Raw genomic sequence first — 24,956 nt, 5'->3', positions numbered from 1 at the left:
ATTGTCTGAATGTTTTGCGGTGTTCTCTGAAGGATTGAGTACAAAATGTCCAAATTGCATTAACTGAGAGGACAAAGAGCTCAGTGTTCTTCCTGGAACTCAGTGTTTCATTTATTCAGCGTCATGCTTTGTAGAATCAGAATTCGACATACAAGTGGGTGAGAGTTTTGCATGCTGGAGGTTGGAGACAGCCCTTGTAAAGATCAAGATTCCCTGCCTTTCATTCTCCTCACGAGAAGTGTAAGGAGACTTATTTCCTCCCCAAGAGTGAGCCTGGGAAGAAGCCGTTCTTGTAGACGGACACTTCACCCCTCGCTCTGCTGTCTCCTGCGAAGGCTGCTGAGCAATGGCCTGCGTTGTGACATGAACGTCCGATCCTTTCTTGTTCACCTTTTGTCTGTTTCCAGACAAGGCCTGTTTCACCCGAGGTTTGCCGCGCAGAATAGCCTACTGCACAACTGGGACTTGTGTGTGTGTTTTTTTTAAAAAAAAGGCTCATTGGGTATGTCACTGGCAAGGCCAAGTTGGCCAGAGTGTAGTCAAGATTCAACCATGTTGCTGTGGGTATGGAGTCACATGGAGGCTAGATTATCCCAAAAGTGGGCTAGTGAACCAGATGGCTGTCATTAGACTCTTAAATCCAGATTTTTATTGAACTCACATTCCACTGTCTGCTAGGATGGGATGGGATTTGAACCTAGGTCCCCAGAGTGTTAGAGATAATGGGAACTGCAGATGCTGGAGATTCCAAGATAATAAAATGTGAGGCTGGATGAACACAGCAGGCCAAGCAGCATCTCAGGAGCACAAAAGCTGACGTTTCGGGCCTAGACCCTTCATCAGAGAGCTTCCCCAGAGTGTTATCTGGGTCTCTAGACTAGCAATTGAGTGATTATACCACTAAGTCATCATGCTCCCCATGCACCTCTATTTCTTAACAGCTGTGGGGCACACAGCACTGGCCATGTTGCAGGACATTGCAGTGGGTCTGGAGATATCAGACTGACTGGGTAACGTTTCCTTTCCTTCAAGGAAACCCATGACAATCCAGTGACTTTGTAACCCATCTTTTGTATATTTAGTTAAACGTAAATTTCCACAGCTGCTGAGGTTGGGGTTGGAAGTGTTGTTTTCCAGATGTTGGCCCAGCACTCTTCTGGGTTAACAGTCCAGTATCTTCATCACATCATCACTGTTCCCCTCCAAAAGCCGGACAAAGCAGCCTGCTTGATCAGTTTCACAGCCTTGCACCGAAGCTCCCTCTGCCGCTGATGCTCAGAGGCAGCAGTGTAAGACATCTACAAGATGCACTGCAGCAGCTCACCCAACGCACCTTCCAAACCTCGACCATCCAGAAGGACAAGAGCAGCGGGTACATGGGAAAGCCTCCCTCCTGCAAGTTCCCCTCCAAGCTACTCACCATCCTGACTTGGAAATATATCGCCGTTCCGTCACTGGGTCAAAGTCCTGGAATTCCCTTCTACCAACACCAAATAGACTGCAGACATTCAAGGAAGCAGTGCACCACTGCCCCCTTAAGGGCCCGGGTAATAAATGCTGGCTTTGAAATCTAGGAAACAGAGTGGAGCATTAAACATCGCTCCGTCTGGCTGGAGAGCAACGCAGTCAGGCTCTCTCCGAGAAATCTCCACAATAAAGTTTGGAACTGTCCAACCAGATTTTCCATCCTCCTGTTTCCTTCTCAAAATGGGCAGCATTAACCACCTCAGGATGTGAGGATAGAAATCCGACCTTAAATCTTCTCCCCACTGCACAGCCACCTCCCCGAGTGGACTGTCTCTCACATGTTTCACACTCAGCAGGTAAACAGAGCACCAGACCTTAGTGGGGGAAGCAAAACAATGTGGAACATTGAAATTCAGCAACAAAATACAGACTCTGGGTTCCTAATCTAAGGAAAGATATATAGGCACCGGAGCAGTCCAGAGAACATTCGTTAGGCAGGTATTGGGTAGAGAGGCACTATCTTACAAGGAGAGTTTTAAAAAGTTGGAGCTGTATTCATTGAGATTAAGAACAATGACAGGGCAACCTCATTGAACCATAGAAGGTTCTTAGAGAGGATTTGATAGGATGGGTGTGGAGAGTCCAGAAGCAGATGGCATAATCTTAGAATATGTGGTCGCCAGCTTAAGAAGAGGAGGAGGTGGGTGGGATGCTGATCAGGTGGTTGGTCGCGGAGCTGATGGGCCAAATGGCCTGCTTCCCTGCTGCAGGGATTCTGTGAACTTCTCCTCTCAGAGGGTGGTGTATCTGTGGGAATCCTAACCTGCCGAGGCTGTGTCGTTAAATATATCGAAGGCTGAGACAAACAGATTTTTTTTTAATCAGGAGGTCTAGGGTGATGTGAAGAAAGGCAGGAAAGTGGAGCTGAGGCTTGTTGGGTCAGTCGCGGTTTAATGGAGTGGTGGAGTGGCTGAATGAGCTGAAATGGCGTACTTCTGCTCTGGTGTCTTATGGAATTAACCTCACGATTTGAGCGTGGGCTCTTCTCTTCTTCGGGTCAGCTAGAGAAGTCGTGCAGGCCCCCCCCCACCCACTTTGACCATCTCTTTCACCTTCGCAGTTCCAGCCCTCCTGACGCTGAACCCCCAGACTGCGCACCCTCGGCTCCTCCTGTCAGACGAGGACACCCAGGTGAGGAGGGGCGAATGGAAGAAGGTGCCTGAGTTCCCTGAGCGCTTCAATTTCCTGCTGAGCGTCCTGGCCATGCAGGGCTTTAACACCGGCCGACACTACTGGGAGATAGATGTGGGCAACAACACGGCCTGGGACGTGGGAGTGGCCAAAGCTTCGGTGGCCAGGAAGGCCATACCGGAGAACGGGGTCTGGGCGGTGGGTCTGTGGGACCAGGAATACACTGCCTTCACCAACCCTCGCACTGTCCTGCACCTGGGAAGCATGGTTCCCAAGCAGGTGGGGGTCTACCTGGACTACGAGGAGGGGCAGGTCTCGTTTTACAATGCCAAGTCGATGGCCCACATCTACACCTTCATTGAGAACTTCACCGAGACTGTCTACCCTTACTTCAGCACCGAGAGCAGAACGGACCCACTGAAGCTGGTGACCCTGCAGCTGTAGTCCTTGGTGGCACCTGAAGGGGGTGCTCTCTCCACCGACAACCTTTCGAGCAGCAGGTGGTGTGAGGGGGTGGTGGTTGCTGGGTGGGATGTTTGGGGAGGGGGTGCCATGTAGGGTGTAGAAAAGGGGATGGCGTTTTGTGATTTTGTGACCATAAGGCCTTCCTTAATCTCCCACCCCTTAAACAACGTGGCTGCTCACAGTGAGTGGTTTCGAGCTGACCTCATTACTGAGGGTCTACCTAATTTCTCCCTTGGGACGGCGGGGGTGGGGGGGGGGGGGGGTGGCGCGCACAGCTAGTAAACTAGACAGAGTCTGATAACAATTGACTTGGGCTAGCTTTTAATTTCTGACTTTTGTCTTTTGGGTTGTAGAATCACGCAGCATGGGTATATGTCCATGCCGACCAGACATGCTAAATTAATCCAGTCCCATTTGCCAGCATTGAGCCCACATTCCCTCTAAACCATTCCTAGTCATGTACCCATCCAGATGCCTTTTAAATGTTGTAATTATACCGGCTTCCACCACCTTCTCAGATTGCTTGTTCATACACGCACCACCCTCTGTGTGAAGAAGTTAGCCCTCAGGTCCCTTTTACATCTCTCCCCCCAACCCCCTCCCTTAAACCTACATCCTGTAGTTTTGGACGCCCCCCCTACCCTGGGAAAAATACCCTGGCCATTCAACATTGTCTTCTCAGTTGGACACAGATTTCAGTAGCTCCATGAGTAGGGTGCAACTTTTGGTTAGTTCTAGTTTACTCAGCCCAGCAACGATGTGAGATTTCTGATGTTATGTCACTGAGTGAAACATTTAGGACCATTGTTTAGTGATGGGGGCCACGTAAGCGCGCTCAATTTATTTTAAAACTCAGCTTCAAATAGGCAGCAAACTCTGATGTTTCTCCCCCTCCCTGAGACACTTGGTTATCCTCTGATAATGGAACCTGAATTGAATTAGCACAACCCCCATCCCCCAAATCCCACCTCACTTTATCGCCTCCCCAGCAAGTGACTACCGTCATTATCCTTTACATCAGCACAGAACTGTTTCAGCAACATTTTATGCTGGGGGGTGGAGTGGGGAGATTGGAGGTGTGAGAGGGGAGGAGTGACGTTAACCAGATGCCACCAGCGCCCTCACCCCCCCCCCCCCCAACGAAGGCAGACATCTATCTCGCCTTATGTTGCATGTTTATGTCTCGCCTTCTGTCCTTTTAAGCCGGGAGGTTTAACTTCAAACGACATTGGGCTGTCAGGCCAGAACTGACCATGCAGCGATGGGAAGTTCGAAGCGTGGGACCATTCAAGTTTCAATGAGAAACCTTAGCATTGCATCAGTCGGGCGAAGCCTGTGGGTCACAATGTTGTCGTTCTCCTGTTTTGTCCTTGTGAAGCAAAACCAGACATGCAAACAAACTGGTTCCCTTCAGCAGAATGGCAGTCTGTAGCAAGAGGGAAATCATTGATGAGAATAAGCTGGGTAAGTAAGCAGGACATGTTTGTTAGCCCAGTTGGGGTAGGGGTTGGGAGTGGGGCTTGTGGTGAGCTGGCTCACAGGGGGAAATTGCTAAAAGATGGGTCAGTTGCATCTCCCTGATGTATGGTAACTTTTATTTTCTTGTGGGTTGCAGATTTATTATGGATTGTCGCATGACGGGATTAAGCAAACTCGAACTATTTTCTGATTATAATGTAATAAGTAATTGGATTCATACCGGTGGGCTGGGGGTCTCTAATGCATTTGAATACCCAATCCCAAAGCATTAGGCTTTGTCGCTGAATGCCGCCTTTTAAGTGTGTGTTTCAGCATTGTGACTTGTACTGTTGGATTAATAAACTCAAGATTTCTGTGTTTCAGAACCTTATTGTTTTGAAGAGTAAGTACATTGCGAAGAAAAACCTTCTGTAACAATTGGTGTCAGAAAGAGCTCAGATAGCTGTGTGGTAAGGAACAAGACACTGGTGGCTAGTTTTGATAAACTTTATACATACATTACAATCTGTGAAACGTCACACATACAAAAAAAAGTCGCAGCCTTTATTCTATAAATAAAAGCCCGTTAAATGCCTCCTACAAGAACACAGTCCACACTGTTACAGTTAATACAAAATTAACACTTGGGAGCTCAGCCCTAATCTGACCTCCACAAGACGTAAGCTTAGAGCTTCAAACTTTCACCCAGTTTAAAGTGCTGACCTCTTACGGTAAATTAATGCAAAGCTTTGCAAACACTAAAATTTAATTTCCGTGACAGATTAGAGAAATTTCTCCTTGCACATCATGGATCTGAATTTGCGCTGGACGCAGAGATGCACTTGAGGAGGTTACAGCCTTCTTTGATGTCCTCAGCTCCTTTCATGCCCTCGCAACTGCTGTCCCCTCATCTCGCCCCACAATGGGCTGCGAGGTACCTGCAAGCCTCAAATCCTGGCCTGTTGTGTAACTCCCCGCTCCCCGAAATATTTTCATTGTTACAACGCTGGTGGCTGTGCGTTGAAGTGGGTGGCACTGCTGCTCCACAGAGCCAGGGACCTGGGTTCGATTCCCGCCTTGGTCTGTGTGGGGTGCGCACATCCTCCCTGTGTCTGCGTGGGTTTCCTCCGGGTGCTCTGGTTTCCTCCCACAGCCCAAAGATGTGCAGGCTAGGTGGATTGGCCACGGGAAATTGCTCATAGAGTGTCCAGGAATGTGTGGGTTAGCCATGGTAACTATGAGATTATTGGGATTGGCAGGGGTTGATGGTGATGCTCTTCAAGAGCTGGTGCAGACTGGATGTGCCAAATGGCCTCTGTCTGCAATGTATGGATTCTTTGATTCTAATTGCTTGGGATTCCCTACCTCCTTTTTTGCATTTTTCCTGTAAGACATCCTTTTTAAGGTTAAGCACTTTACCTGAGCCTTTGGTCACCTAATATTTGTTTGAGAACATCTGAAGGACCTTCACTGTGTCATTAAAAGCCTGGTATAAATATAAATTGCTACTGAGTCTCAAATGAAACCGTCCTCTGAGTCCTAGGGGTTTATATGATAACCTGTCAAACCTTAGTCAAGCAGTTAAGGACAGTGCTTGGCAATATCCTGGCACTATAGGTGCTTAAGGGTAGGATTTCAGAACAGAAAATGCCTGGAACATCCTATGCGATGGTTCCCTTCAGTTTTCACTGTGAAGTAACCATCTGGAAACAAAACTGGGATATCAAAGGTTCACTTAGCAAGGTTTGGGTCATGTGGAGGGCTTTTTCAGTAAGTGGTCGAAAACTATTCGATAGCACTTTCCAAACCTGTGCCATCAACTTGATCAAGAAGGACAAGGACACCAGATACATGGGAACACCACCAAATGTAAGCTTTCCACCCACCCAATCCACTCACCATCCTGATTGGAAATATATCACCGTTCCTGGATCAAAATCCTCACATTCCCTCCCCAGCAGCGCTATCCTGGCATTCCCTTCCCAACTATGCCATATGGACTGCAATGACCCTCCACTGTTGTCTCAAGGGCTATGAGAAATGACCAATAAATGCCAGCCTTGCTATGGTGCCGATAAACTACGAGAAAGGACAACATTGAAGTACCGAGAAAGGCTGAGTGGAATTGGAATGGCATAGGGATTCACCAGGGAGGCAGACATCTGTAGTGGTTTTGCAAAATGAGAAGTCTGTGATAAAGAATAAAATGGTAGGGCATTTAGCAACAGACAATATGATCAAGTGGGGGCATACTAGCTTCATGAAGGGGGAGTTGTGCCTGACAAATCTATCAAGACCTTTGAAGAATTGATAAACAGGATAGATAAAGGGGGATCAGTAGATGTAACATATTTAGATTTCCAGAAGACCTTTGTTCAGGTCATACTCATTTGGCTACTTGATAAGAGCCAATGAGTAGGAGGTAGAATCTTAGCATAGATAGAGGACTGAAGATGGAGATGTAGGATAAGGGGGGAGTTTACAGAATGACAACCTGTAACTAGTGGAGTGCCACAAGGATTAGTGCTAAGGTGACAATTATTCCAATATATATTAATGATTTGGATGCCAAAAGTGCATGCACTATTGACAGGCTTGGGGACAACATTAAAATAGATGGGAAGGCAAGGAGCGAAGATGACACAAAGTGTCTTCAGATGGAGGAGTATAAAAATAAGGAAGTCTTGCTAATAGTTGAGGAAAGGATTGGGGAGGTTTGATTAGCTGCTCAGAATGGACCCTGTCCCGCCATGAACGATATCATTATATCATGTGAAGGAGAATTGGGAAGCAAGAAAGGGAGTGCGAAATCAAAAGTTTGCACCGATCCCTGCTGAGATAGGGAGAACAAATGGATTAAACAGGGATGCCTATTATGTTCTAACATGCTGTAGCCCTGAAGTTATCCGTAGAACCATTGAATTCTTGCAGCTCCTGGGTAGAGTCAAGAGAACGTCAAGAATGTTAGAGAAAGTGTAATCGTCATGGGGTGGTGCGGTAGCGCAGTGGTTGGCAATGCTGCCTCCCAGTGCCAGGATCCTGGGTTTGACCCCAACCTCAGTTAACTGTCTGTGTGGAGTTTACACATTCTCTCCATGTCTGCATGGGTTTTCTCTGGGTGCTCCGGTTTCCTCCCACAGTCCAAAGATGTGCAGGCTAGGTGGATTGGCTGTGCTAAATTGCCCGTAGTGTTCAGAGACATGCAGACTATGTGGGATTGGCCGTGGGAGATGCAGGGTTATGGGGATAGGGTAGAGGGTGAGGTCTGGGTGGGATGCTGTTCGGAGGGTCAGTGTGGACTTGTTGGGCCGAATGGCTAAATTCCACTGTAGGGATTCTACGTCATTTCTCCTGCGGAACCAATCAGTCTTTCTTGAGATAACAAGGTATAGAGCTGGATGAACACAGCAGCATCAGAGGAGCAGGAAAGCTGACGTTTCGGGCCCAGACTCATTTTCAGAAAATGAAGTCTTTCCTGAGTTTTTTTTGAACAAAGCGGGTTTATCATCACATTGGTAAAAAAAAAAGACACACCAAAACGGAACAACAAAGAGCAGATAACTTGGGCATTGGTAAGCTTTTCAAAACTTGATTATTTTGGATGAACACCTGCATTCATATTGTAGTTCCTTTCAGACGCCTCCTGATACTCTGTGTATAACCTGCCCCTGTTTACAGGCTGTTAGTCTGATGGTATTATTACTGCTAGCCATTTGCCTGAGTGAAGTGAACAAGACTGATTAGATTGACCTGTTAGACTAGAGCAGATGAGACTTGAAGTCGGGCCTCCTCGCCCAGAGGTAGGGACACTGCCACCAAACATCACAAGCCTCCCTGAGCTATGATCTGACATAGCAGTGAGCACTCTTGACTTTTACAGTTTAGGAGCTGTTAGAGAGTGAACCAGGTCTTGTGGAGCAAGACGTGTCACCATAGCCTTACCAGACCATGGGACTGCTCTCTCATTAGAGAGAGAGAGGACTGGTGCAGGGTAAATCTGAAGTCCAGCACACCTCAGGTGAGGAGAAGAGGTTGAGAGCTCCTCATGGTGACCTTTGTCAGAGATGGGGATAGAACCCATGCTGTTGGCATCGCACCGTTCCGCAACCCATCTGTTCAGCCAACTGAGCTAAAGTGACGCCCAATAGCAGTGCACGGACATCTTTATTTCATGTGTGAATAGGCCAATGGCAGGAAGTGGGGGTCAGCTACTGCTGTACTTTGCCTGTCACAACTGCCTGCTGACCAATCTGAAAGGCACAGTTGTGAGCCTTGTTAAAAATCTTATAGTTAATCCTCCATCACTGACAATCCCCCCCCCACCCCTCCTGCCACCCTCGCTGTGAACTTCTCTGGTTTCTCACTCACTGCCCATTACACACACCAACACAGATAGTAAAGCCTGGAGAATGATAGTGTTGGTGTTCTTTTAACAATGGAATAATGAGTAGCCATCAATTTCCCCTGACCAGAAAATAATTAGTTCAAAGTGTGAGCTCTCTTTCCTTCAGCTAGGACCTTTTCTGCCCCTTTCTCTCACTCTCTCTGTGTCTCTCTATGTATCTTTCCATGCCTTCATTCCCTTTAGGTATATAAGGATTAAGAACAGCAGTAGACTTCTATGGATGACGCCACAAAAATTGACCATGTATTTGACAGCGCGGAGGATAGCTTTCGGTTGCAGGAAGATATCAGCGAGCTGTACTCGTGGGCAGAAACATAACAAACAAAATTCAACCCCAAAAACTGTGAAGTGGTGCATTTGGGGAGGTCGAAGGAATGAGCAGTAAACGGGCGAATTGTCGCAGAGGTGAGCGAACCGGGAACGAATGAGCTTAAAAGTAATGGGCAGTTCGATAAGATAGTTAAGAAGGAAGATGGATTCCGTTCCTTTATCGAGTGAGGTTTTAGAAGATAGAAGCAGTGAGGCTGTGCTGAAACTGTATAAATCATTTGTTGGGTAACAGCTTGAGTTCTGCCCACAGTTCTAGCCATCTCAGTACAGGAATTCCCCAATTGCGCCCAGAGAACAGTCAAAACAGCCTTTACAAGGATGTTGCCAGGATGGATAGGGTTCAACTTGGACTGGAGGAGGCTGAAGGGAGATTGGCTTGAGCTTTACCAAAATTGCGAGGGGCATGGACGGAGTGGATGGGAAGGGTCCTCTCACGTTAACAGAGGCATCGGTGATTGGCTGGGGGTTTGGGCGGAGGTCACAGGTTTAAAGCGACGGTTAGGAAAATGCGAAATGAGGAAAGATGGTTTCGTGTGGAGGATGGTGGCGATCTGGAACTCACTACCTGAAAAGGAGTAGAGGCAGTAACCACTCTCCCTCACCCCCACCCAACCACACAGCCCTCACTGGCCCTATTTCGAAAGTGTCTGGGATCTGCGGCTCAAGTGCTGTGACGTACAAAGCTAGAGACCCTTCGGACACAGGGAGCAAAGTGGACCTAATGATGAGCCAGTGCAGGCACGATGGGCCGAACAGCGTCGTGGAACTGCTCTGATTCTGTAGCATCCAGTCGTGGAAAGTGGGATAAGGCTGGTGGCTCGGTCAGCAACCAGTGCTGACACGATGGGCAGAGTGGCCTTTTGTTCTGTGCTGTAAATTGCCTGTGATGAACTTGCATGCGAACCTGACTCCACGCAGACTGCCCTGGTGATCAGTGCGCTCTAGCCAAATATCTGCTTCTTTTGCCATCTCTTGCCTTCGGTCAATTCTTTGATTGTGCCGCAGCGAATCTCCTGATCTGAGCTTCCATAGGTGCCATGTTCTTCAAGGCCAGAAGTTCTGCATCTAAAGTCTCCGATCAAAGACATGGATCAAATGATGTCAGGCGCAATCCGAACGCAGTTTTGAGGAGAGCAATCAGGGTGCAGCACCAAAATAAACTTCCACTTTTTAAAATCTTGCGAGATCCTCTAGGAGCGGGTCGGAAGGCAAAGCTGGAATCTATTTGAGTATATAATGGAGTAAACTTAGTGCAGAGAACACTGCGAAACCAAAACAAAAACTAATTAATTTTAAATAATTAATTGAGTAGAGATGGCAGGCCAGGTGATGTGCTGTAGCTGTATGATGTGGGAGCGAGCTGATCCCATTGAGAACGGCAGTGACCACATCTGCAACAAGTGTTGGCTGCTTGAGGAGCTCCGGCTTAAAGTTGATGAGCTGGAATCCGATCTCCAAACACTGCGGCACATCCGGGAGGGGGAGGAATACCTGGATGCTGTGTTCCAAGAGGCAGTCACTCCTGGTAGATTAACTAATGTTAATTCGATCGGCAAGCAGGGACAGCAGTGTGTGACTGTGAGTGAGGCAGGTAGAGGAACCCTGCAGACAGGGATACAGCAGCCCTTGACATTGTCCCACAGGTATGAGGCACTTGCTCCCTGCGTGGATGAGGAACAGGGCTGCAGGAAGGATGAGTCAACTGACCACGGCACAATGGTCCAGGAGGCCATTCAAGAGCAGGGAGCAAAAAGACAGGTTGTAATTGTAGGGGGTTCCATCATCAGGGGGATAGACAGTGTCTTTTGCGAGCAGGTTAGAGAATCTCGCATGGTGTGTTGCCTGCTCAATGCCAGGGTACGAGGCATCTCTGGCCGCCTTGAGAGGATACTAGAGAGGGAGGGGGAGGGTCCAGTTGTTGTAGTCCACATAGGTACCAACAACATAGGCAGGACTAGGAAAAGAGACCTGTTTCGGGATTATGAAAAGCAAGGAACAAAACTTAAAAAAGCAGGTCTGCAAGGGCCATAATCTCTGGATTGCTGCCTGAGCCACCTGTAAATTGGCACAGGGAAGCGAGGATCAGGGAAGTAAACACGTGGCTAAAAGAGTGGTGTGGGAAAGAGGGTTTCCTTTTCATAGGGCACTGGCATCAGTTCTGGGACAGGAGGGAGCTATACCGCTGGGATGGACTCCACCTGAACAGGGCCGGATCCAGTGTTCTGGCAAAAAGGGTAAATAGGGTGGTTAATAGGGCTTTAAACTAGTAAGTAGTGGGGAAGGGAAAAGTGAGCGTAGAGGGAGAATAGCAATTAACATAAGGCAAAGCAGCAGGTGACGAGGAAGCTTTAACTCCATCGAAAATTGGGAAAAAAGTTAAAGGGAAGAACTCGAGCTGTTTGTAATGAAGGTAATAGGACCCAAAAATACGGTGCAAAAACTGGCATAAGGGCACTTTATCTAAATGCTCGGACCATTCGAAACAAGGTGGATGAGTTTAAGGCGCAAATCATGGCAAATGGGTATGATGTCATGGCCATTACAGAGACATGGTTACAGGATGGTCATGACTGGGAGTTAAATATCCAGGGGTATTAAACTGTTCGGAAGGACAGACAGGAAGGTATGGGAGGTGGCTTCGCTCTGATTTTTAAGGATGCTATCAGGGTGGCAGTGAGAGATGGTATAGGTTCTACTGAACAAAACGTTGCATTTGTGTGGAAATTAGGAATAGCAGGGAGAAGCAGTCACTGATAGGTGTGGCCTATCGGCCACCAAATAATGACATCGTGGTGGGGCGGGCCATAAACATAGAAATAGCTAATGCATGTAAAAACGGTACAGCAATTATCATGGGGGATTTTCATCTACATATCGATTGGTCAAACCAGGCCAGTCATGGCAGTCTTGAGGAGGGGTTCATAGAATGGATCCGCGATAATTTCCTTGAACAATATGTAATGGAACCTACGAGGGAGCAAGCTATCCTCGATCTAGTCTTGTCTAATAAGACAGGAATAATTAATGATCTCACAGTTAGGGATCCTCTCGGAAGGAGCGATCACAGTATGGTCGAATTTAAAATGCAGATGGAGCATGAGAAGGTTAAATCCAGTACCTATGTCCTGTGCTTAAACAAAGGAGACTATGAAGGAATGAGGGAGGAGTTAGCTAAGGTAGAATGGGAGAAAAATCTTTCTGTTGGTTCAATTGAGGAACAGTGGAGGACTTTCAAAGTGATTTTTCACAGTGCTCAGCAGAAGTATATTCCAGTGATAAGGAAGAACTGTAAGAAACGAGAGAGCCTTATTTAAGGAAATAAAGGAAAGTATCAGATTGAATAAAAGCACATACAAAAATGCAAAGAGTAGTGGGAAACTATAGACTGAGAAATCTTTAAAGGCCAACAGAAGGCCACAAAAAAATTTATAAAGAAAAGTAAGATAGATTATGAGGGTCAACAAGCTCAGAATATAAAACAGGCAGCAAAAGTTTCGATAAATACATAAATCGTAAGAAGTGGTGAAGGTAAACATTGGTCCTTTAGAGGATGAGGAGCCAATTTAATAACTGGGAATGAGGAAATAGCTGAGACATTAAACAGTTATTTGTGTCAGTTTTCACAGTGGAAGACAGAAATAACATGCCGAAAACTAATGGCAAGAAGGTTATAGCAGGTGAGGACCTAGAAACTATCATTATCACTAAGGAGGCAGTGCTGGGCAAGCTAATGGGGCCAAAGGTAGACAAGTCTCCTGGCCCTGATGAAATGCATCCCGGGGAACCAAAAGAGGCGATGGGGGAAATAGCAAATGCACTAGTAATTATTTATTAAAATTCACTGGACCCTGGGGCGGTTCCCACAGATTAGAAAATAGCCAAAGTGACGCCACTGTTTTAAAAAAAAGTAGACAAAAAACAGGTAACTATAGGCCAGTTATAACTTTGGTAGTGAGGAAAATGCTTGAATCTATCATTCAGGAAGAAATAGCAAGACATCTGGATATAAATTGTCCCATTGGGAACACCCAGCATGGGTTCATGAAGGGTAGGTCATGTTTAACTAATTTGGTGGATTTCTTTGAGGGCATTACTTGCATAGTGGACAAGGGGGAACTTGTGGATGTAGTGTATCTGGATTTCCAGAAGGCATTTGACAAGGTGCCACACCAAAGTCTGTTACACAAGATAAAGTTGCACGGTGTTACAGGTAATGTATTGGCATGGATAGGGGATTGGTTGACAAGTAGAAAGCAAACAGTATGGGTAAATGGGTCTTCTTCTGGTTGGTGGTCAGTGGCTAGTGGTGTGCCTCAGGGATCGGTGTTGGGACCGCAATTGTTTACAATTTACAGCAATGATTTGGAATTGGGGACTAAGTGTGGTGTGTCAAAATTTGCAGATGACACCAAGGTGATTGGTAGAGCAAAGTGTGCAGAAGACAGTGAAAGTCTGCAGAGGGATATAGATAGACTGAGTGGACAAAGGTCTGGCAGATGGAGTGCAATGTTGATAAGTGTGAGGTCATCCATTTTGGTAGGAATAACGACAAAATGGACTATGTTTTAAATGGTAATAAATTGCAGCACACTGCAGTGCAAAGGGACTTGGGTGTCCTTGTGCATGGATCACTGAAGGTGGGATTGCCGGTGCAGCAGGTGATTAAAAAGGCAAATGGGATTTTGTCTGCCATTGCTCGAGGGATGGAGTTTAAAAACAGGGAGTCTATGCTGCAGCTGTATAGGGGCCTGGTGAGGCCACACCTGGAGTACTGTGTGCAGTTTGGTCTCCTTATTTGAGAAGAGATATACTGGCACTGGAAGGGGTGCAGAGGAGATTCACTCGGTTGCTTCCAGAGTTGAGAGGGTTGGATTATGAGGAGAGTCTGAGTAGACTGGGATTACACTCATTGGAATTCAGAAGAATGAGGGGAGATCTTATAGAAACATACAAGATTTTGAAGGGAATAGATAAGGTGGAGGCAGGGAGATTGTTTCCAACAACAGGTGAAACTAGGACTAGAGGGCATTGCCTCAAAATAAAGGGAAGCAGATGTAGGACTGAGGTCAGGAGGAACCTCTTCACTCAAAGGGTTGTGAATCTGTGGAATTCCCTGCCCAGTGAAGTGGGGAAAGCTACCTCGTTGAATGTTTTTAAGGCAAACCTAGATAAATTTTTGAATAGTAAAGGAATTAAGGGTTATGGTGAGTGGGCGGGTAAGTGGAGCTGAGTCTCAAAAAGGTCAGCCATGGTCTTACTAAATGGCGGGGCAATCTCGAGGGGCCAGATGGCCTACTCCTGCTCCTAGTTCTTATGTTCTTATGTGCTGATATCAGTTGCCTCCTGGAACATGATTGCAAGTTCCTCTTTTACTCCTTGTTTTTCACTTTTGCACTCACTTTTTTTTGTCCCCAGCTCTTTCTCTCTCTAACTGATTGGTGCCATGCCTCGCTGTCCCTGACTACATTTGAAACTCAATTTGGTTATTGTCTGGGGCAGAGAGGTATTTCTATTTGTGGCTGCTGTTTCTTTCATCTGTGTGTGTGTGAAGGTTTACACAATTTCAGGGGATGGCCAAAAGCGAAATCCTAGCATGACGTCGTTTGGAAGCATACCGTCCTGGAAGGCACTCGACAAAACACGGACTCGCTGCACAGCCAAATGGGCTGAGCAACTGTTTGTGTTGACGGGAGACTCTGCTGCGTTTTGGAGCCGCTGTCCCTGTAGTTCATGAAGATTTCTATCCCTGATCCATTCTACAACTCGTGTCTAATCCCCAATCAGTCTGTCGTGAGGATCGGCGTTTGGCAATTTTGTGGTTGATGTTACAAAGAGGGTAATAGGCCATTTGGTCCAACCAATCCATGCCCAACATCATCCCAAACTAAACTAGTCCAACCTGCCTGCTCCTTTCTCTGAATGTTTCCTTTTCCTGTATCTGTCCAAATGTCTTTTAAATGTTGTAACTGCATTCGTTCTTCAAACAAATTCAGTCGAACAACTTCACAGTCTAACTATAGGACAGTACATTAACTTAGTGCCATGCATTGGGGTGGCACAGTGGTTAGCAATGCTGACTGTGAGCCAGAAACTCCAGGCTCAAGTCCCACTCGATGGCCAAAGAAGAGGTGCCCACAATGAGGCTACAGAAATCATTGAGTCAGAGAGCTGTACGGCACAGAAACAGACCCTTCGGCCCAACTCATCTACGCCAACCAGATAATCCTAAATTAATCTAACTTCATTTGCCAGCATTTGGCCCTTATCCCTCTAAACCCTTCCTATTCATATACCCATCCAGATGCCTTTTAAATGTTGTAATTGTACCAGCCTCCACCACTTCCTCTGGCAGCTCATTCCAGACACACATCACCCTCTGCGTGAAAAGTTGCCATTTAGGTTGCTTTTAAATCTTTCCCCTCTCACCTTAAACCTATGCTTTCTAGTTTTGGACTCACTCTCTGTCTATTTACCCTCTCCGTATCCCTCATGAGTTTATGAACCTCTATAAGGTCATGCCTCAGCTACTGGCGCTCCAGTGAAAATAGCCCCAGCCTATTCAGCCTCTCCTTGTAGTTGAAACCCTCTGACACCGACAACATCCTCATAAATCTTTTCTGACCCTCTCAAGTTTCACAACATCCTTTCAATAGCAGGAAGAAGAGAATTGAACGCGGTATTCCAAAAGTGGCTGAACTAATGTCCTGTACAGCAGCAACATGACCTCCCAGTTCCAAAACTCAATAAGGGAAGCATGCCAAGTGCCTTTGTCACTATCCTGTCTACCTGCAACTCCACTTCTATTGACTGTAAATGCTTCCGACTCGAGCCTGTACCTTCACCCTCCATAGCTCCAGACTAATGCAGGCATGTGAAAGCGCAGATTGCCAATGCACTCCAGGAGTGACTCACCGCTATGTTGGATATTGAGGTAATATGTTGCACTCGATAATACAGTAAAGGCGTTCCAATCACTTTATTCCCGCTCACAGCAAACGTGGCCAGCTTTGCTGCTCTGCCTCTCACTGTTAGCAAACCCCACCTCCACCACCACAACATCAACCCTGCACCAAGGATACACAGACAGGGAACATTCCTTATCCTGCCCATGAATCGATCCTGGTAACTGTGTGGAACTGATTTCGAACAGGGTCTCTCCTGCCACTGCAAAATGTAACGAGCCAAAAGCAACAGGCCCCTAGATAAGGTTTTGTTTCACTTCTCCGAGGCTCCCTGCTCCTCCTCCAGCAAAGCCGATTAGATACTGTCCTCGGGAACGGAACAGGCGTCAGTCCCCTATCAGTGTGAAGTACAGGCTGTCTTGTTTGTTTTTCCTCTTTCTGTCCGCCCCCACCCCCAATAACCCCGAAACTGCTCTCTCCGTCACAGCCTTGCCATTCAGCTCCCAGTCATAGAATCCTTATAGCGTAGAAGCAGGCCATTTGGCCCATCAAGTCCACAGCAATCCTTTGAAAAGCATCCTACCTAGACCCACTCCCCTACCTTATCCCTGTAGCCTTGCATTTCCCCTAGCTAACCCGCACACTTTTGGACTGGGGGAGGAAACCCACAAAGACACAGGGAGAATGTGCAAACTCCTCACAGACAGTCTCCCAAGTCACCCAGGTGCCCGAGGCTGTGAGGCAGCAGTGCTAACCACTGAGCCACTCAGACTTGTATCAGGCCAAAGAAACCAGGATCAGGAGTGGGTTCTTCTGCCTGGTCTGCCATTCAATACAATCACAGCAGAACATCCAACTAAGCCCCCTGCTTCCACTCTCTCCCCAGACCCGTGGATTCCTTTAGCCCTAAGAACTATATCTAAACAGGCCACAACCCTTTCTATGATAAAGAATTCCCCAGGCTCCCCACTTGCTGGGTGAAGACATTTCTCTTCATCTCAGCCCTCAGCGACCTACACTGTATCCTTAGGCTGTGTCTGGGCTCCCAACTCATCCTTCGCTGTCCAATCCTGTCAGAATTATACCCCTCATTCTTCTAAGCTCCAGTGAAAATTGTCTTAAATGATCCAGTCTGTCTCTTCATATGTCAGTCCTGCCATCCCAGGAATCAGTCAGGGAAGCTTTTGCCACACTCCCTCCATCCCTGTAACAGCCTTCCTCAGGCTACATACCACATTTCAAAGAACTGAGTCTGACATCCATAACCTTTTGGTCTTTCAGGATAAAAGGGACTTTGCATTTACTTAGCCCCTTTCTCCATCACCTGACGCGTCAAGGTGCTTCACAGCCAATCAGGTGTCTTTTGAAGTGTGGTCACTGTTGTTGGAGGCACAGCAAGCTCCCACAAGCAGCACTACAAGAATGACCGCAGAGTCTGTGATGATCTGGCGATAACAATTGGGTGCAACTCCCAGGATAAAAACTTCCACTTTCGTTTGGAGTGGCCCCATGGGATGCTGTAGTTGAGGTGGGGGTCCCCAGTTTAATATTTCAACTTCTGAATTCCAAAAATGCACCTCATTTGTAACATTTGTAAAATTACATTGTAATGCAACAATCACAAAATGCGTAAGAAAATTTAACTTGTCCCCCATTCAATACTTTCCGCTTGAAGAGATTGTAATGGACTGAAGATTTACAAAACACATTCCTTGTTGGGTAGAAAAGCCCATTTCAAGTTTGAACTTAAAGTAATCGCAGTGGATGTAACATTTCTTTTTCTCTCTGTAAGCCATGTTCCACTCTGTAATAACGAGGTGTAGAGCTGGATGAACACAGCAGGCCAGGCAGCATCAGAGGAGCAGGAAGGCTGACATTTCATGTCTGGACCCTTCTTCAGCCTTCCTGCTCCTCTGCTGCCTGGCCTTCTGTGTTCATCCAACTATACACCTTGTTATCTCAGATTCTCCAGCATTGGCAGTTCCTACTATCTCTGCTGTTCCACCCTCTGGTGCTTCAGTTCTGCTCTCCACTCAAAATGTACAATGGTTGTTCTACAGTCTTAAGCACTTGAAGCTTAAAGGCCCCAGACGTTCCACAACTTGCCCTATTGCCCTTGCATTAGCTTCCGCAGGCTTTATCCCTTCAGCATGCAGTCTGGGACCTTGGAACGTGCCAGTTTACAACACACGCTTAAATATAACTTCTTGCATTGGAAAACGAGCAAAGGCACAGATCAAAATGTGTCTTTCACTGAGTCAATGCCCTGTCGGGCTCAGTCGATGTTTGTCTCGGTGTGGGTGCCAGGGAACAGCCCCTGAGAGCTCAGAGGCCTGCATAGCGGAGCTGCTCAGGAGCAGCCCTTGCACAAAATCCAAAGAAGGAGAGTGAATGCAAAAGCACAGGCTGCACAGAGAGAAACAACATTCTCTTTAGCCTCAGCAGCCCTTGGGGGAAGATTGTGGATGGGGCTGTAGCACTCTGGGTCAGCAAGGACCTGGCAGGATGGGCCTTTCTCACTCCCAGCCAACATCACATCCAAACGCCAACGCCTCCCAAAGAGGGGACAGAATTCCCTTCGGAGCCACGCTGTAGCATGGGTCCTGGTGCTTTTGTGCTCACACTTTCAATTCTGCGAGGACAGGACAAGGTGAGGCACAGTCAACGCATGAAGAAGAAACATATTTCGGTTTTAGAGTTTCCAAGTCCTACAGCACAGAACAAAGTGCTCACACACAGACACAATCCCATCCAACTCCCCCCCCTCACACAGACACAATCCCATCCAACTCCCCCCTCACACAGACACAATCCCATCCAACTCCCCCCCCTCACACAGACACAATCCCATCCAACTCACCCCCCTCACTCACAGACACAACGAGATCCAACACCCCCCCTCACACACAGACACAACGAGATCCAACTCCCCCCCACACACACAGACATTGAACCCCATCCAACTCCCCCCCTCACACACAGACACAATCCCATCCAACACCCCCTCTCACACACAGACACAATCCCATCCAACTCCCCCCTCACACAGACACAATCCCATCCAACACCCCCCTCACACAGACACAATCCCATCCAACTCCCCCCCCGTCACACACAGACACAACGAGATCCAACTCCCCCCCACACACACAGACATTGAACCCCATCCAACTCCCCCCCTCACACAAAGACACTGAACCCCATCCAACTCCCCCCCTCACACACAGACACAACGAGATCCAACTCCCCCCCTCACACACAGACACTGAACCCCATCCACCTACCCCCTCACACACAGACACTGAACGCCATCGAACGTCCCCCCCCACACATGGACACTGAACCCCATCCAACTCCCCCCTCACACACAGACACCGAACCCCATCCAACTCCCCCCCTCACACACAGACACTGAACCCCATCCACCTACCCCCTCACACACAGACACTGAACGCCATCGAACTTCCCCCCCCACACATGGACACTGAACCCCATCCAACTCCCCCCTCACACACAGACACCGAACCCCATCCAACTCCCCCCCTCACACACAGACACTGAACCCCATCCACTACCCCCTCACACACACAGACACAGAACCCCATCCAACTCCACCCCCACACACAGACGCTGAACCCCATCCAACTCCCCCCTCACACACAGACACTGAACCCCATCCACTACCCCCTCACACACACAGACGCAGAACCCCATCCAACTCCCCCCCCCACACACAGACGCTGAACCCCATCCAACTCCCCCCTCACACACAGACGCTGAACCCCATCCAACTCCCCCCTCACACACAGACACTGAACCCCATCCAACTCCCCCCCCACACACAGACACTGAACCCCATTGAAGTCCCCCCAATGCACACAGATACCGAACCCCATGCAACTACCCCCCACCTCACCTCTAAGCCTGAAACGTCAGCCCTCCAGCTCCTCTGATGCTGCTTGGCGTGCTGTGTTCATCCAGCTCTCCATTTTGTTTTCTCTGCGAACATATTTCGTATGGATGCGTGCACTTTCAAGTGGGGTGTAATCGCAAACTGAAGTGGTTGATGTGGTCGCGAGCCCCTGAATTCGTTTGAATGGAGGCTGGCTAACACCTGGAAATCTGCAGTCAGTATTATAACCACAAATTAATTGGTTAATGGAGTGAAGACATGATTTATGCAGTTATATTAAATGTTGTTAACATCTTTGAACTCTGATATATCAAGACATTGCAACAGGGGTGTAAATCTTCGCTCATGAACCCATCAGGTTGACCCCTAAACAGCTCCATAAAAACAGCAGCTAAAGCTATCTTGTAGTGATTAGCCTTTACCTATAGTATTAAGGATAGTCTCTGGTTAGAGAATTATTCAGACAGTCACTGAAGTAGGTTTCAACAATACAAGCAACAGGGAGGAAAGCACTTAACCCAGGAAGTGAGGGTTAATTAGCTTTGGGATATACCTTTTCTTATGCTCCGAACAAGATAGATTGGTCCAACTCAGTCGCAGCAAAAGTAGCTGCACAACTTGATATTTCATAACGAACCTCAACAGGGATTAATCATGTCGCAATTAGCTCATAGAATCCTACAGTGTGCAGACAGGCCCTTCGGCCCAACAAGTCCACACTGAACCTCAGAGTATTCCACCCAGACCCATCCCCCTATAACCCACCTGGACAAGCACATGGACGTACATGGGATAGTGTAGGTTAGATGGGCTTGAGATCGGTATGACAGGTCGTCACAACATCGAGGACCGAAGGGCCTGTACTGTGCTGTAATGTTGCATGTTCTATGTTCTAATCTACACACCCCTGAACACTACGGGCAATTTAGCATGGCCAATCCTCCTAGCCCACACATCTTTGGACTGTGGGAAGAACTCGGAGCAAACCCGCGCAGACATGGGGAGAATGTGCAAACTCCATACGGACAGCCACCTGAGGGTGGAATTGAACCTGGGTCCCTGGAGCTGTGAAGCAGCAGTGCTAAATGCCCTTTGTTTTCTTATATAAATATATATTCAGGATGATGGGAAATACGAAAGGAATTATTAAATTTAATAAAGGCAGCACACATAACACCCTGAATAATAGAATTCTAACAGCCTTCAGAGGTGATAAAGTCTAGGGCAGACCAGAGGAGTACAACTGTTAATTTTTGAAATATGAACAGGATGTATAGAAAGATCCCAAGGCCCAGCAATTACAATGACTAATAAAAACACCATCAGATCACGAGAACCTGGGGCCATCCCGAGGAATTGGGTATTTGGATTATGAGGAAGGACAGTAGCTAGGTAGTATTTGGTTATTGTAACACCAAATGTCTCAAAATGTTGTACTTCTTTGTAAAAAATCAGACTGATCTCCCTTCCGAAACAGGGAATATTCTTTGGCCTTCTCCCTGCATCAACTGGTTTCTGTTTGTATAATCATCTCCCACTTGCCTGAATCCTGCCTGCCTCCTGAGCTTTTGTCCCCGGCCAGGGAATATGTTCTGATGGGACCAGGTCATTCAGGGTGCAGCTATGAAATACGACTATATTGGGACCAAGTGTTCTAAGTGTTCTGTCTCAATTTATTGTTCAATAAATACTTACTGTTTAAATAAATATCACTGTCCAAGAGCCTGATTGAAAGTGCTAGCAGACCCAAGATTGCCCAATGTTCTGACTTTGTTGCACGCAGACAATCATGAATGGAGCTGATGCATTGCCACCCTCAGGAAACAATGTCTCAGATAATAAAGTGTGGAGCTGGATGAACACAGCAGGCCAAATAGCATCTCAGGAGCACAAAAGCTGACGTTTCCGGCCTAGACCCTACATCAGAGAGGAAACAATGTCCCTCCTGGTTTGATGTTGATGAATATCATTCATGAAGGTAGTTGTACGTGGAATATAGTCTCAGTAGCCCTGCAGTAAATTAAGGGCCATTCAGGTACTAGGCTGGACACTGGGATGTGGGTGTTGTTTCATTATTCATTCATGGGACATGAGTGTCACTGGCCAGGCCAACATTTATTGCCGTCCCCAGCTGCCCTTGAGAAGTTGGTGGTGAGCTGGAGACCACGTGCTACAGGTAGACCCGCAATATCCTTCGGAAAGAAATTCCAGGATTTTGACCCAGCGACAGAGAAGGAACGGCGATATATTTCCAGTTCAGGTTTGTGAGTAGATTTGGAGGGTGCTGTCTAAAGATGTTTCGTGAATTTCAGCACTGCATCTTTTCGATAGCACACACTGCTCCTGGTGAATGTCGACGATGGCCGCCGGAGCGGCTGCTTTGTCCTGGATCATGTCGGGTTTCTTGAGTGTTGTTGGGGCTGACTTCATCCAGGGCAAGTGGGGAGTATTCCAACATAATCCTGACTTGTGCCTTGTAGATGGTGGACGGGCTTTGGGGAGTCAGGAGGTGAGTTACTCACCACAGTATTCCTAACCTCAGACTTGCGCCTATCACCACTGTGTTTATGTACTGAGTCCAGTTGTGTTTCTAACCCCAGGATGTTGATATTGAAGGATTCAGTGATGGTAACACTATTGAATATCAAGTGGTGAAGATTGTCTCTTATTGAAGATTTGATTTGATCTATTATTGCCACATAAGACCATAAGACATAGGAGTGGAAGTAAGGCCATTCAACCCATCGAGTCCACTCCACCATTTAAATCATGTGTATCTAGATACAGTGAAAAGTTTTGTTTTGTGTGCAGTACAGGCAGATTATACCATACAAAGCTCATAGGGTGATTGAACAGAGCGAGAAATTTCAGTTACAACTGCAAAGAAGGTGCACAAGAAGCAAGATCAGTATTAGATGTGAAATTAGAGAGGTCCATTCAGAAGTCTAATGACAATGGGGAAGAAGCTGTTCTTAAACCTGTTGGTCCATGTGTTTAGGCTTTGGTATCTTCTGTCTAATGGAAGAGGTTGGAAAAATGGGAATAACTGGGGTGGGAGGGGTTTAGGTGATAGTGGCCGCCTTTCTGTGACAGCAGGAAGTGCAGACGGAGTCATGGTTGGCTTCCGTGACGGACTGGGCTGTAGTTTCTCACGGCCCTGTGCAGAGTAGTTGCCGTAATGAGCCACGATGGTGTGGTTATCTCGCTTTCCCTGTATTCTACATTCGTAATCATCGAGTTGTACAGCACGGAAACAGACCCTTTGTTCCGACTCGTCCACGCCGACCAGATATCCTAAATTAATCTAGCCCCGTTTGCCAGCATTTGGCTTATATCCCTGTAATTGCTTCTTATTCAAATACCCATCCAAATGCCCCTTAAATGTTCTTATTATACCAGCCTTCACCATTTTCTCTGGCAACTCATTCCATACACGCACCATCCTCTGTGTGAAGACATTACCCCTTAGGTCCCTTTTTAAACCTTTTCCCTCTCACCTTAAACCTATGTCCGCAAGTATTGGACTCCCCCACACTGGGAAAAAAGACCTTACAAATTTATCCTGGCCATGCCCCTCATGATTTTATAAACTTTAAGGTCACCTCCCAGCCTCCGACACTCCAGGGAAAATAGCCCCAGTCTATTCAGCCTCTCTCTATATCTCCAACCCTCCAACCCTGGCAACATCCTTGTAAAACTTTTCTGCACCCTTTCAAATTTCACAATATCCTTCCTAAAGCGGGGTATGTATTTTTCCAAAAGTGGCCGAACCAATGTCCTGTACATGGCATGACCTCCCAACTCCCATATTCAGTGCATTTGATTGAACAATTTGATAAATGAAAGCCCATGAAACCAACACAAATGGAATAGTTTAAAAGGAGAAGTGCAGTTTTATAGGTAGAAGGAACTGCCAATGCTGGAGAATCTGAGATAACAAGATATAGAGCTGGATGAACACAGCTGCCAAACAGCATCAGAGGAGCAGGAAGGCTGACGTTTTGGGCCTATACCCTGTTTCAGAAATGGGGGATTGGGAAGGGGACTCTGAAATAAATGGTGGGGGGAGGTGGATGGAAGAAGGATAAAGGAGCAGATAGGTGGAGAGGAGCTGACTGTCTGGGTAACAGTTTCAAGGGCAGCTGTTATGGCAACTGCTTGTAGCTTTGTCGAAGACAGAAGGCACCACCTCCCAGGGTCAGCAGTGACAACGAGGCTAGACGAGGTATCAAGCCAGTTGTGAGGAAAACCCATCTGCCAAAATTATAGCTGCAGAGGCAAATTCCTAGAGAGTGTACTTAAGGTAGGCTCCTGAATAGAAAGAAGATCAATGGTGGCAGAAGAAGGAAGGGAAACGGGGCTAAGAAACATTGCAGCCATGATCCATCAGCAGGGTGGACTTGACAGGCCAAGAGGCCTGACTCTGCTCCCATCATCTCACAGTCTGGTGTTGGCACAAACACATGTGGGTAAGAAAGCAGGTTCTCTTTAAACAAAAGAAGCTTTCTTTGCTCCGACAGTGAGCCCGATAGCCATGCACAACTCTGCAATAGACCATTCCGGTCGAGCTGATTCTCTGAAGCATGGAAGCCCCTCATCGAGCTGATTATCAACCTGTTTAAAGGGCAGCGACTGGATTCCCCAACTCCTCCTCCACTTTGGACATTGTAAACGTCCCCTGCCCCACACAGAACCAGAATCTCCGATAAACAAAGTGGAGAACTAGATGAACACAGCAGGCCAAGCAGCATCAGAGGAGCAGGAAAGCTGACGTTTCAGGCCTAGACCCTTCCTCAGAAAAGGGGGAGGGGAAGAGGGCTCTGAA

At 47.2% G+C, this 24,956-nt stretch overlaps 1 protein-coding gene across 2 annotated transcripts in view; it reads left to right on the top strand.

Moving 5' to 3' along the window:
* Positions 1 to 3,363, top strand: part of LOC125467680 (E3 ubiquitin-protein ligase TRIM39-like) — a 28,189-nt gene extending 24,826 nt beyond the window's left edge. For both annotated transcript variants that reach the window (XM_048563834.2, XM_048563835.2), the window contains exon 6: positions 2,588 to 3,363. In XM_048563834.2, the coding sequence (XP_048419791.1) occupies positions 2,588 to 3,102 (515 nt within the window). In that variant the 3' untranslated portion in view covers positions 3,103 to 3,363. The remainder of the gene's footprint in view (positions 1 to 2,587) is intronic.
* Positions 3,364 to 24,956: the final 21,593 nt, after the last annotated feature.

The sequence above is a fragment of the Stegostoma tigrinum genome, chromosome 34 (assembly GCF_030684315.1).
Source record: "Stegostoma tigrinum isolate sSteTig4 chromosome 34, sSteTig4.hap1, whole genome shotgun sequence".
Taxonomy (NCBI): Eukaryota; Metazoa; Chordata; class Chondrichthyes; order Orectolobiformes; family Stegostomatidae; genus Stegostoma; species Stegostoma tigrinum.
The sequence above is the reverse complement of the archived record's forward strand: the minus strand, read 5'-3'. Positions and strand labels throughout refer to the sequence as shown.